The following is a 14,266-nucleotide window of genomic DNA, read 5'->3' as shown; positions in this document are numbered from 1 at the left end:
TGACAGCGCACAAAGTACACAACGCGCAGCCGAATCATGAGTCCAGATAAAAGGCAAAAAGGCAAAGCTGGACATGTCAGTGCTTACGTTAGAGCATTCCTGAAGTGGTGAGTACTGCCGTAAGTTCTTCTTGTCAAAGCCTATGTCCTTGGAGCCACTCTCGTTGGCCACCCAGGAGCTGCGAAACAATACAAGACTCTACGATTGGTATTTGTGCAAAACTCACTGCCTTTAAGTACGGGTATGCGAACATCACTTTCTTAGAACCGAAAAAAATACGAATAGTGTCGCTGAAAATCAAAATGAATATGAATGGAATAATGATTGAGCCGGATGAAATACGAGTCGAATATTTTGACGAATATTCGCTACTTGTGCGAATATTCGTTCTAAACTAATGACCGCGTGAAACAGTGAAAATATGACAGACGTTTCGGCTTTCACACGGACGCCTTGTTCACTGAAGGAAAAAATTTCTAACATAGAGCTTAAGTACGCTGCACTAATCGCCGCAGGCATCTAGCGTACGCGGGCGGCAGATTACCGATGTTACGATTCAGCGTGTGATCTGTTGTCTGTATAAACAAGGACTCCAGATATTGGCGTGACGTCCAGTTTTTCTCACGGCCGATAACTGCGGCCTCTTCCCAAGCGATACTGTGCTTCGCGCTTTCGGCATGGTCAGCAAGTGCGTTGCTGCAAGCAAGTGCAAGTGCGTTAACATGTATTCACCCGACCAGACGAGATTTCGTCAAACCTTGGATTTCATCGTGAAACAGTGAAGTGCTGACAGGGGGTTGTGGTGCGATTTCATACCACACTCTAAACACGAAGGCGCCTATATGGGAGTAAAAATGGTGTAAGCTGTTTTCTAGCACACTTCCTTATAAGGGGTGTAAGCGCACTCCCTTATAAGACAGCTTATTCCCTTTTTAGGCGATTTCATACCACACTCTAAACACGAATGCGCCTATATGGGAGTAAAAAAGGTGTAAGCTGTTTTCTAGCACACTTCCTTATAAGGGGTGTAAGCGCACTCCCTTATAAGACAGCTTATTCCCTTTTAGGCGATTTCATACCACACTCTAAACACGAAGGCGCCTATATGGGAGTAAAAAAGGTGTAAGCTGTTTTCTAGCACACTTCCTTATAAGGGGTGTAAGCGCACTCCCTTATAAGACAGCTTATTCCCTTTTAGGCGATTTCATACCACACTCTAAACACGAATGCGCCTATATGGGAGTAAAAAAGGTGTAAGCTGTTTTCTAGCACACTTCCTTATAAGGGGTGTAAGCGCACTCCCTTATAAGACAGCTTATTCCCTTTTAGGCGATTTCATACCACACTCTAAACACGAAGGCGCCTATATGGGAGTAAAAAAGGTGTAAGCTGTTTTCTAGCACACTTCCTTATAAGGGGTGTAAGCGCACTCCCTTATAAGACAGCTTATTCCCTTTTAGGCGATTTCATACCACACTCTAAACACGAAGGCGCCTATATGGGAGTAAAAAAGGTGTAAGCTGTTTTCTAGCACACTTCCTTATAAGGGGTGTAAGCGCACTCCCTTATAAGACAGCTTATTCCCTTTTAGGCGATTTCATACCACACTCTAAACACGAAGGCGCCTATATGGGAGTAAAAAAGGTGTAAGCTGTTTTCTAGCACACTTCCTTATAAGGGGTGTAAGCGCACTCCCTTATAAGACAGCTTATTCCCTTTTAGGCGATTTCATACCACACTCTAAACACGAAGGCGCCTATATGGGAGTAAAAAAGGTGTAAGCTGTTTTCTAGCACACTTCCTTATAAGGGGTGTAAGCGCACTCCCTTATAAGACAGCTTATTCCCTTTTAGGCGATTTCATACCACACTCTAAACACGAAGGCGCCTATATGGGAGTAAAAAAGGTGTAAGCTGTTTTCTAGCACACTTCCTTATAAGGGGTGTAAGCGCACTCCCTTATAAGACAGCTTATTCCCTTTTAGGCGATTTCATACCACACTCTAAACACGAAGGCGCCTATATTGGAGTAAAAAAGGTGTAAGCTGTTTTCTAGCACACTTCCTTATAAGGGGTGTAAGCGCACTCCCTTATAAGACAGCTTATTCCCTTTTTTAGGCGATTTCATACCACACTCTAAACACGAAGGCGCCTATATGGGAGTAAAAAAGGTGTAAGCTGTTTTCTAGCACACTTCCTTATAAGGGGTGTAAGCGCACTCCCTTATAAGACAGCTTATTCCCTTTTAGGCGATTTCATACCACACTCTAAACACGAAGGCGCCTATATGGGAGTAAAAAAGGTGTAAGCTGTTTTCTAGCACACTTCCTTATAAGGGGTGTAAGCGCACTTCCTTATAAGACAGCTTATTCCCTTTTTAGGCGATTTCATACCACACTCTAAACACGAAGGCGCCTATATGGGAGTAAAAAAGGTGTAAGCTGTTTTCTAGCACACTTCCTTATAAGGGGTGTAAGCGCACTCCCTTATAAGACAGCTTATTCCCTTTTAGGCGATTTCATACCACACTCTAAACACGAAGGCGCCTATATGGGAGTAAAAAAGGTGTAAGCTGTTTTCTAGCACACTTCCTTATAAGGGGTGTAAGCGCACTCCCTTATAAGACAGCTTATTCCCTTTTTAGGCGATTTCATACCACACTCTAAACACGAAGGCGCCTATATGGGAGTAAAAAAGGTGTAAGCTGTTTTCTAGCACACTTCCTTATAAGGGGTGTAAGCGCACTCCCTTATAAGACAGCTTATTCCCTTTTAGGCGATTTCATACCACACTCTAAACACGAATGCGCCTATATGGGAGTAAAAAAGGTGTAAGCTGTTTTCTAGCACACTTCCTTATAAGGGGTGTAAGCGCACTCCCTTATAAGACAGCTTATTCCCTTTTAGGCGATTTCATACCACACTCTAAACACGAAGGCGCCTATATGGGAGTAAAAAAGGTGTAAGCTGTTTTCTAGCACACTTCCTTATAAGGGGTGTAAGCGCACTCCCTTATAAGACAGCTTATTCCCTTTTAGGCGATTTCATACCACACTCTAAACACGAAGGCGCCTATATGGGAGTAAAAAAGGTGTAAGCTGTTTTCTAGCACACTTCCTTATAAGGGGTGTAAGCGCACTCCCTTATAAGACAGCTTATTCCCTTTTAGGCGATTTCATACCACACTCTAAACACGAATGCGCCTATATGGGAGTAAAAAAGGTGTAAGCTGTTTTCTAGCACACTTCCTTATAAGGGGTGTAAGCGCACTCCCTTATAAGACAGCTTATTCCCTTTTAGGCGATTTCATACCACACTCTAAACACGAAGGCGCCTATATGGGAGTAAAAAAGGTGTAAGCTGTTTTCTAGCACACTTCCTTATAAGGGGTGTAAGCGCACTCCCTTATAAGACAGCTTATTCCCTTTTAGGCGATTTCATACCACACTCTAAACACGAAGGCGCCTATATGGGAGTAAAAAAGGTGTAAGCTGTTTTCTAGCACACTTCCTTATAAGGGGTGTAAGCGCACTCCCTTATAAGACAGCTTATTCCCTTTTAGGCGATTTCATACCACACTCTAAACACGAATGCGCCTATATGGGAGTAAAAAAGGTGTAAGCTGTTTTCTAGCACACTTCCTTATAAGGGGTGTAAGAGCACTCTCTTATAAGACAGCTTATTCCCTTTCAGGCGATTTCATACCACACTCTAAACACGAAGGCGCCTATATGGGAGTAAAAAAGGTGTAAGCTGTTTTCTAGCACACTTCCTTATAAGGGGTGTAAGCGCACTCCCTTATAAGACAGCTTATTCCCTTTTAGGCGATTTCATACCACACTCTAAACACGAAGGCGCCTATATGGGAGTAAAAAAGGTGTAAGCTGTTTTCTAGCACACTTCCTTATAAGGGGTGTAAGCGCACTCCCTTATAAGACAGCTTATTCCCTTTTAGGCGATTTCATACCACACTCTAAACACGAATGCGCCTATATGGGAGTAAAAAAGGTGTAAGCTGTTTTCTAGCACACTTCCTTATAAGGGGTGTAAGCGCACTCCCTTATAAGACAGCTTATTCCCTTTTAGGCGATTTCATACCACACTCTAAACACGAAGGCGCCTATATGGGAGTAAAAAAGGTGTAAGCTGTTTTCTAGCACACTTCCTTATAAGGGGTGTAAGCGCACTCCCTTATAAGACAGCTTATTCCCTTTTAGGCGATTTCATACCACACTCTAAACACGAATGCGCCTATATGGGAGTAAAAAAGGTGTAAGCTGTTTTCTAGCACACTTCCTTATAAGGGGTGTAAGCGCACTCCCTTATAAGACAGCTTATTCCCTTTTAGGCGATTTCATACCACACTCTAAACACGAAGGCGCCTATATGGGAGTAAAAAAGGTGTAAGCTGTTTTCTAGCACACTTCCTTATAAGGGGTGTAAGCGCACTCCCTTATAAGACAGCTTATTCCCTTTTAGGCGATTTCATACCACACTCTAAACACGAAGGCGCCTATATGGGAGTAAAAAAGGTGTAAGCTGTTTTCTAGCACACTTCCTTATAAGGGGTGTAAGCGCACTCCCTTATAAGACAGCTTATTCCCTTTTAGGCGATTTCATACCACACTCTAAACACGAATGCGCCTATATGGGAGTAAAAAAGGTGTAAGCTGTTTTCTAGCACACTTCCTTATAAGGGGTGTAAGCGCACTCCCTTATAAGACAGCTTATTCCCTTTTAGGCGATTTCATACCACACTCTAAACACGAAGGCGCCTATATGGGAGTAAAAAAGGTGTAAGCTGTTTTCTAGCACACTTCCTTATAAGGGGTGTAAGCGCACTCCCTTATAAGACAGCTTATTCCCTTTTAGGCGATTTCATACCACACTCTAAACACAAATGCGCCTATATGGGAGTACTCCTTTACTTTTACTCCTTTCTGATTACAGTGTATACTGAGTTTATTAGTTGTAGTTGCCAAAAGACGCAACGCTGATCTCCACTACGGGGTGCTGAAAGCGAAACGGAGCTAGTCTAACTCTGTGACCATGACGTCATATGCACTGGAAGATTACCTTTGCTACTGGTGGCCGCGAATAAATTAAAGGCAGGGATTCAATCTCCCTGAGCGCCTCCGTGGCGCTCTAACACTGCCACACTGATGTATCTAGTCGCGGTGTTGAGCCCTCTATCCCGCGTGAAACCGATCGCTGCAGCATGCTGTACGTCATCGGAGTGAGCCCTGTTTTTTAAACAACTGCCGAACAAAACTACGGCGCGCCTTATTCAAACTTTGACTACAAACACAGCTCCGCGACAAGGAACGAAGAAGGAAGGACCAAGCACTACTAACAACTGAAAATTTATTGCAAAAGACATGAATTGTATGCACTCAGTCTACAACCAGGAGCGCATGCGCTTTCACAAGATAAAGAATGCGTTACTGGTAGGAATCCTGGTAATAATTTCACAGCAATGGATAGAAACAGAAGGAGTGATCACGCACGTGTCGCTGTTTTTATGATTATGATGTGTCTCACATATTTCTCTTTTTAACTATCTCTACGGCTATACAGAGCTTTAATTTTATTAAATATAGGACCGCATGCAAAACAGCGGCTTTTGTTTTGGCGGGAAGTGCACACGTTCTTATCAGCTTGCCCTCCGTTTTCGCAGGAAATTCTTGCATTTTACCGAGGCGAAACGCACTTCTATGCAGCCTGCTTGATTTTTCCCGATGTCTACACGTTTCATGTCTTACACAAAATAATTTGTGAGCGCGTGTTAGGTCTGACCTATCTTATATTGCTGAACTGACACATCACGCACATCATCATGGCACATCACGCAACAGATCTTTGACAGTTCGCGTGGCGGACATTGTGCAGGGCTCACGTCGTAACTACCTTCATTGCATGCACTGTGCCACAACGAACATGCCGCGGTAAGAAATAGGAAGAGACCCCCTCCCCAATTCGATCAGAACCAAGCCGCACTGCATGCAGTCGCGACTTGACGAAGCACTGCTTCGGTCTCGACATCGCTGCATCCTTTTTCACTTTTTCAGGTGGCGACCGCATACATGCGCTGGGGAGGGATGGGGGGGGGGGGGGGGGGTCGTTTTTGATCACGCTAGTATACGTACCGCACCTCCAGCACTGGTCCTTTTTATTTTCGCTTTCTTGAGTGCGTGCTTAGCTTTGTGCAGTCGCCTTTAGAATGCACTTAAAATCAGCAGGATGTTCAACAGGGCTGCTTCAAGACGGACGAATTCGTTGTCTTTTTTTTTCTCTATCAGATGTTCAAAAGAGCAGATAGTTGTGCTGAAATAAAACGAAACGCTGAGCGACCAGCACATATTCCATTTCTCTCTCTCCCTCTCCCTCGAGAAAAAAATGATCGCAATACCACACACAGTTTAAGAAACGGCGTTCTGAAAGTACGCGCAGTTGATGGGACAACACAAGAGGGTCGGCACAGGTGGAATGCAGTGAGGTAAAGTGCGAAGTTGTACTAGTCTTCTGAGGTGCCATCGTGAAATACTGCCGAGAATGCTTGCAGAAAAGGACACACCATATTAACTCCATTTTGCTTCATAGCTGCATTTGGTCCGCATTGTAACAGCTGGCGGTATCAATGGCCGCCAGCGCGGTTTACAAATATGTGGAGCGGGGATGCATAAGGGTGCACCGGCCGCTCCCCAAACCACCTTCCCTTTCACCCACCTCCGTAACTCCTCCTGGGGTTAAGCCTACTCACTAGATGGCGTCGAGGACGGTCTTCTTGACGGGCTCCAACTCGGTCACACCCGGTATCTCGAGGCAGTGGTGCAGCTCGCTCAGGTTCATGTGGTTGAAACGCACCGCGGCCAGGAGCTTGTCGCAGTGCACGGTCCGGTCCTCGGGCGAGTGGTTGAGCCACCGCATCGCCGCCTCGAACACCTCCTCTTCGCTGGACGGGCACAGGCGCGCTCAAGTTGGCGGACGCAGTAACACATTGCCCACCCCTAACCGCACTGTACGATTTCCATCAGTACAGCAACGACACTGAAACCACAGCTACCGGAGAGATGCATTTCGCCTCGATCAGTATAAAGGCATCGCGAAGCCTTTCGACATGAAAACGCCTCGCAGCTTAATAGTATTCGTTAGTAAACTACTTAGTGTTCACGTGTTACATTGCCTCATTATCACTGTAAGTTGATCATTTATGTTCAAGGCAAGCCGTCCGTGCTTCTTTAATGCACCTAATAGCCATAAAATACGTGGACGCTAAGAACCGCGTATACTTTCAGGGGTAGCGCGAACAAATTGCGCTATGTGGAACTTTGCATTATGCGCTTAGTGTCCAGTTATGCCCTTATTGACGAGTGTGCTGAAGCGCAACAGATATACGTCGTGTACCTGGCAAACAACGACCATAGGAATTAAAACGATTGACCGGTCAATGGCACTGGCATCGTCTTTTCCTAATTCCTCCCATCTTGTGCTACCGCCTGAGCGAGAGCCGCCTGCCCAAAGTCTGACTCACAGCAGCCTCAACGCCAGCGGCAACTTTTTGTTGAGTATCTGGTATCGTTGAAATACATGATACCGATACTCCGATACGTTAATTTCTGGCAAGCGATACCTGACACCGATACACAAAAAGTATGGAAAGGTAGTGTCGAAGTTACATGTATCTTCGATACTGCCCATGCCTGGAATGCCATAACCTTCAATTTCGCATAATTACCTAATTTATAATTGCCATAATCATAATTACTCACGTACACATCAATACATGTCAGTAAAAGACTTCACTAGGTCAAGGACCACAACGCATTCATTAGCTCCACTTTTATTCAGCTTGAACCAACGAGCCTTCCTGGCCTGTGGGTATATAACTTTCTCGTCTCGCAACCCCCGGGGTTCTGGGTGCGATTCTCACCTAATTCACCGAAATTTACTTTGCGCTGCAATTATTTCGCTTTGTATATTTAAACGATTCTAAGTCGTTTGCGAATGCTTTTGCACTAATATATCTCACTTTTTAGTTTCTTAGCTTCCTAGGGTATTTTCGTGCTACAACAGCGACAGCGCCGACACCGGTTTTTCTAAATGGGAGACTAAGATTACGACACAGTAGCGCTAATGGATTTATGCCCACAGATGCGGAATTCGTCATTCTCTACTTTACATTCGTAAATCCCTGGGAGTCCTCACATCACTCCTGTAGCAGCGGTGCGCCAATACTCTGCGATGACAGGCGCTGCCACCGATGAGGCTTGAGAGATCCCTCTTGAACTGACACCTGCCACCGTGGGCAGTTTGCACACAATCCGGTGGGCAGGTTGGGATGACGTCACAAGATCACGTGACCTAGATGGATCACCTGCCACCTAGGTTGCTTTTTGGGAATTTTTTCGCTCATTTTTTGCTCACAGCCAACGACGCTGACGCCGACACCAAAGACGACGCCGACTTTTCTGGACACGGCACCGTTAAGACTATCGCGTTAATACGAATTTAACCAAATCACCAAGTAGCTTTGTGTTTTCTCGGGGAATTTAGCGGGCGGTTTGGTAAGGGCGTGACCAACGACGTCAGGCGACTGGTCGCCTCACCAATGGCATCCGAGGGTTTCTGCGGACAGGAGGCGGACGACGTCCTCCGCGTCGAGCTCGAGGAACTCCCTGGTAGCCGCCACCGACATGAAGTGCGCCGTGAGGAACTGGTACGCGCGGCGCTCCTCTTCGGCCATGTTGAGTCGCCGCGCCGCTGAGAACATGAGAATCTGCTGCCCCGTCGGCGTCGTCTCCGTCTCCATCTGCAACAGGAGGAGGGGGGAAAGAAGGAGAACGAGAGAGAGCAAAGGATGGCTGGACGAACGACGGACGAGAGTCCAGTCGAGAAAAAACAACAACAGAGCCCTGTCAAAAATACCGCAAAATGTTATGTCGTTTTGTGTTAACAAGAGATGTTTGCTTTCTTTAAAATATTTTTCTGTACTACTTTTCTGCAATCTGTAGCTCTGCAGTTCTTTTTTTGTAGTTACTACTGAAATTTCTGTTGTTAAAAGTTCGTGAACACAAACAGTACACAAACATGAAACGTGTTGTGACGATAGATAATTTTGATTGTGTTTTTCGACTGGGAGGGACGCAATCTCCCCACTCATAATGCACAGTTCTGCCCACGTGGCTATAGCTTTAAATGATAGAAATCGGGGACACGAGGGGCTCGTTTGTAAAACCCTCGTTGTAGCGCAACACACGACAAGGACACAAAACGAGTGGACACACACACAGCGCTCATTTATGTTACTTTGTTTTTACAATGTACCACCAGCGCCTATAGCAATCATGCGTCAATCAGCACAATGTGTTACAGCTAGACCACGTGTCTCCCTGGTTTCAGAGAGATTCATCGCATACCAAAGCCCTAAACGCTACAGCGTAAAGCAGCAGCCCCACGTAAAGCAGCACTCCGCGTCAAATAGCGATCAAATTGGCAATCTCACCTGAATACAGTGCTTAACGACATCCGACATGTGGAGACGGAAGGCCGCGTTGAATACGTCGTGCACATTTTCCGGCGTCACGTCCAACTCGCCCGTGTTCATGTACTTGAGTAGCACGGCAAAAGTCGCTGCTGAAACGCCCGACAATTTTAGCTGGAAAGAGCGAGACGTTCTTTGTAAGGTCGACCAATCACAGCGTATCGGCTTCAGTGCTCGGTGAACCATGTCCAGTGGGAGGCGGACAACGTGCACGTTTTGATCATATCTTACTGCAATAAAAACCTTGTTTCAATCGTTAGAAAACCTTCGAACAGTTTTTTCTTTTGGGTTGTCAGGGTGGAACCAGCGGAACACAGACGCAGGACAAGGAAAAAGGAGGAACACACACCACACCTCTGGTTTACTTGCAACTGATTTATTGCCAAGAAAACCGCCACATTTAAATGTTTCCCCGCGCAAGCGCACACTCTGGACGATGGGATCGACTGCATTAAGATAAAAGAAAATTATATTCTTTATCCGTGATAAAAACCGAGGGATCGCTGACACACATCTGCTTGTTTTTTTCTGATTAGAAACGCTTCCAGAATTTCACGCTCGCGTCTTGTTCTCCCCCGACCGATAATGCTCGTGCGGTGAAGCAAAAGAGAACATCCTTTGCATACCTTAACATGCAAGGCTAAATTGCTTCCAGTGCCTGAATTGAACGTTGTTCCTCCTTTTTCTTGTCCTGCGTCTGTGTTCCGCTGGTTCCACCCTGACAACATTATGAACCAACTAGCCCAGCAATTTACGCTCCTGAACTACTTTTCTTCAGGGATGAGGGGCTTTTTTGACTAGCTTTACTTTCGGCCATCCAGCGGAATTACTGCTTCAAGTCTTCTGACCAGAAGCTGTAACGATGTCCCACAGGGAGTGTCTCGCTTTTAACTTTAGTTGTCAAGAAACGGTGAAGGCATTACTGTTTATTTACGAGGAATGCACCGATTGCTTTAAGAGAAGACGAAGACCATTCTCACGACACGAGGTGAAGGAGAACGTAAGAGCGACACCCGATGAAAGGGGTGACATATACCAGCGTTCTATATTTACAAGCATTTAATATGTGAAGGTGCCCACACAACTTCCTGAACACTAAGAGAAAAATAACCAATTTCTTGGCAATGCAAGCATGCAAGCATGGCTTGAAGGCTGTGCTCTAAATTTTCAGCGTGACCTTTAGCACACAACTTCAAAAAAAAAATGTCATGTCAGCGAAGAAATTCAGTTTTAGCCTTTTTTCATAAATGCCTGGCTCCAAACAAAGAGAAAAAAAATGAAGGTGACACTTAGACTCCGCCTTAAGGTTACAACGCGATAGCGTAATGGGTTAATTCCCATCTATGCAGAAGGTCATTTTCCACTTCACATTCATATATCCCTGGGAGTCCTCATACCCTTCCAGGCGCAGCGGTGCAGCGGTTAAGCGATGCACCGCTGCCTTGCGATAGCAGGTACTCCCAGTGGTGGGCCATGTGCGGCAAAAGTTGCTCTTCCCCACAGAGAGATCCTCTTCATATTGAAATCCTTTATGGTGCAAGGAAACTGAATTTTGCTCAGCGTGATGACATCGCGTTGTCAAGAGTGAATTTCATGTTAACTACCACCTGCCACGATGGGCAGGTTGTGATGACGCCGTAAGGTCACGTGACCTAGGTAGACCACCTGCCACCTGCCAGAGCCATGCCACCACCTGCCAGAGCCATGCCCGTGATTTTTCGCTCACAACGCCGACAAGGCTGATGCCAGACTTTCTGCGTGACGGGACCTTTAACGCTATCGCAATACAACTTCTGTGGGCACCTGGTACATCACACAACAATATGGGGCAGGGAAAGATACAGACATCTGCGTTCAACCCATCAGCTTGTCTTCATTCACGTAAAGCTAAAAACATATACAAAAAGAAACTAGCAGCGCTCGAAAGCGAAAATTTTCATTTTCTTTCATGAAGTTTCGACTCGTTTAGAAAACACGTTGCGAAAGAGGTTCACGACGACCGCAGATGAAGAGGTGAAAGAGGTAATTGTGAGTAAGCACTTTTTCTGCCTATCTTCCATGGTCTGGCATCTCTGGCGCTCCGTTTTTCTCAAAGACAAGAAACGAGTGTTACTGAAGAACGACTCGATCCAGGGTAGACGTTTTACGCATGTATAATGTATGTCCTGTCCGGCGACTGCATTTTAGGGCCACAGAGAGAACCTCTTCATTTTGAAAGCCTTTATGATGCAAGTAAACTGAATTTTGCTCAGCGTGACGACATCGTGTTGTCAAGAGTGTATTTCATGTTTTGGCAGGTAGTGCTCTAAGCGAGGTAAAATTTCACCTAAACGTTGTCCAGAAAAAGTAATAAGGGCGGGTACCTGCTCCTTCTCAAACGTGGACGCAAAGCACCAGCGGGCGAAACCCAAACAAGCAACCTGCAGCGCGTCAAGCAAGAAAAACCAACGTCTTCGACAGCTCAGCGGTCGACGTGCATGCAAGCTCACCGTCCCCTTTTAAAAACACTAGAGAATCGAGTGATGTCCCCGTCCTCATTTGCTCAGACTGCTTACCTACACAACAAGGTCGCGAAACTTATTTGCCATCACAACGTGCCTGTATGATGGCTGGAGATTGTAATTTTGCTTTAATGATAATCGCCATCAACCAAACTACGTCCACTGCAGGACAAAAAGGCTCTCCCATTGGCCCCCAACTAACCCTGAGCGGTGCCAACCACAGCCACCCTCATCCAGAAAAGTTCTCTCTGAGCTCGTACCCTGACCTGGAACTCCGAATCCGCCCGATATGTTTGCCTTCCATCGGAATCCACTCCGTTAAGAATTAATGACCATCGCTTATCTGCTCCCTGCATAACATGTACTGCACATGCCCATTGGTGTGAGGAAATTTTTCTCTATGCGAACTCTATACTTGGAGGCTAACTGCAGAAAACATATTTTGGACCTGAGCACTTGCCCTGAATGCCAGACTTGAGGCTGATATGTAAAAAGGCTCTGTACTCCTTCAAAGCCTACAGCGTGGTTCCCTAACAAACAACGTTAGGAGAAAATATTTTTTGCTTATAATTACGTAATCTGGCTGGATACAGTAATGAACCAGGAACGAGTTAATGGAGTCCTCCGTGCCAGTCATGCATGGGCGAAGTAGTTAAGCGCTTGCGCCAATACTCTCGCCAAACAGCTGACGGTCAAGCATGCTTTACACATTGTCCTGTCAATTGTTGCAATAGTATAGTGACACCGCAGTGACATAGGAGCAACCCTTCTGCGGCCAAGAGCAAGTATCTCTACACAGGGACGAGGAAAGGGTCATCAGTCGAGTGCGCCAGCAGCACGGGTAGACAACTTCCTACATATACTCTTCTGTCCAGCCAATCCAGACATCAGCGCCAACTGCTGTGAACTGGAGCGTCATATCGTTGTCATAGAAACGGTAACTAGAAAAAAAAAATCAATCCCCGAGGTGGATTTGAAGCAACACTGGGAAAAACAAAGCAGTTTCGTCCCCCGGTGCCATAACAAATTCGGCCATCACCGTAGCCTCTCGGGGTTCATGCATGCGCCCGAATGATTATTTTTTAAACATCAGTTGTTCTCCTGCCAAGTAGTTGAAAACGAAACTAAGCGTAGTCTCCTACTCTTGGCAGCAGTAGAAGTAGCCTACCTTGTGCTTGTTGCGGTTCTCCTGCTTCTCAAGCGTCTTTTTGAAGAATTGGCTGTGCTTGGTGAGCAGCGGACGGTCGACTTGAAACGCTTGGCCCTCGACGAACACGACCAGCCCGTTCCGCTGGCCGCCGCCGCCGCTGCCACCGGTGGACAGCAACGACGCCATGGCGGCAGCCGCGTGCCCGCTGCACAAACGCCGCCATTAATCGCTATGGCAAGAGCCGCTACGCGCGCCGGTTGTTGAATAGCTCTATGGGTTGTTGTATCCATTCGTTTTAGTTTCGGTTTCGAATTGATGTATTGGCTATTTGCTTGTTTGTCTTTGGTCACAGTCCGCGTGGAGCCTTGTCTCTTCGTACGGCCCCCTCAGCCGATACTACACCAGTTAAATCAAGTTTCGAGCTCGGGACAAGGCGAACACGGTGGGACTGTGGTGCAGGGGAATTCCGTTAACCTGCAACGTTCTTTTTCGTGCAGCACGAAGTTTCATCACGGATTTTAAATTGCGATGCGCTGTCTCAATGCGATGCTTCTTAATTGCCTGCGTGGCTGTTCAAGATGAAATGCAACGCGAACTAATATAGGCTGCAGAGTTCAGTACTGGTATAGCATAGCAGCTACTTTTTCGTTCTTTTTCATTTCAGTTCTCTTTTTTGTAATCGAGTACAGTGATACGACGCCCCAATTGGAAAAAGAAAAAAGAGCAGAATTAAACGTAATTACTGTGCTATATTCGCCAGTAGTGAGAACAGGCTGTTTCGTGACGCGATACCAAGGGAACGATACGGGCAAGAATTTGGCAACACGCAGCGACGCGTCACCCGCGTAGCAGCTGAATAATATTTTGCGGGGGTAATATGAGATCGAAGCCTTGCCGCTGCTACGCTGTCGCGATTAAATCGAGCTTCCCTTGCTGAAAGAGTTTTTGCCGGTACATCGATAGCGTAAAGCAAAAGGAAGAATCCTTCGTAGTAATTGTTTGAGACGAAGCTTTCTGAAAGGCCGAGATGATAATCGTAAATGCACACGGATAAGCATAAATAGGCGCGTATGCAT

The 14,266-nt window shown here is 46.1% G+C and overlaps 1 protein-coding gene across 1 annotated transcript in view; it reads right to left on the bottom strand.

The window, feature by feature from the left end:
* LOC149372563 (uncharacterized) overlaps positions 1–13,376 on the bottom strand; it is a 56,091-nt gene extending 42,715 nt beyond the window's left edge. Inside the window, exons 1-5 of the mRNA XM_089582210.1 lie at positions 13,209–13,376; positions 9,501–9,653; positions 8,605–8,807; positions 6,759–6,950; positions 88–178 (exon numbers count right to left, since the gene is read on the bottom strand). Coding sequence (XP_089438336.1) covers positions 88–178; positions 6,759–6,950; positions 8,605–8,807; positions 9,501–9,653; positions 13,209–13,376 — 807 coding nt within the window. The remainder of the gene's footprint in view (positions 1–87; positions 179–6,758; positions 6,951–8,604; positions 8,808–9,500; positions 9,654–13,208) is intronic.
* Positions 13,377–14,266: the final 890 nt, after the last annotated feature.

The sequence above is a fragment of the Amblyomma mixtum genome, chromosome 1 (assembly GCF_055824585.1).
Source record: "Amblyomma mixtum isolate Tamu chromosome 1, ASM5582458v1, whole genome shotgun sequence".
Classification (NCBI taxonomy): domain Eukaryota; kingdom Metazoa; phylum Arthropoda; class Arachnida; order Ixodida; family Ixodidae; genus Amblyomma; species Amblyomma mixtum.
The sequence above is the reverse complement of the archived record's forward strand: the minus strand, read 5'-3'. Positions and strand labels throughout refer to the sequence as shown.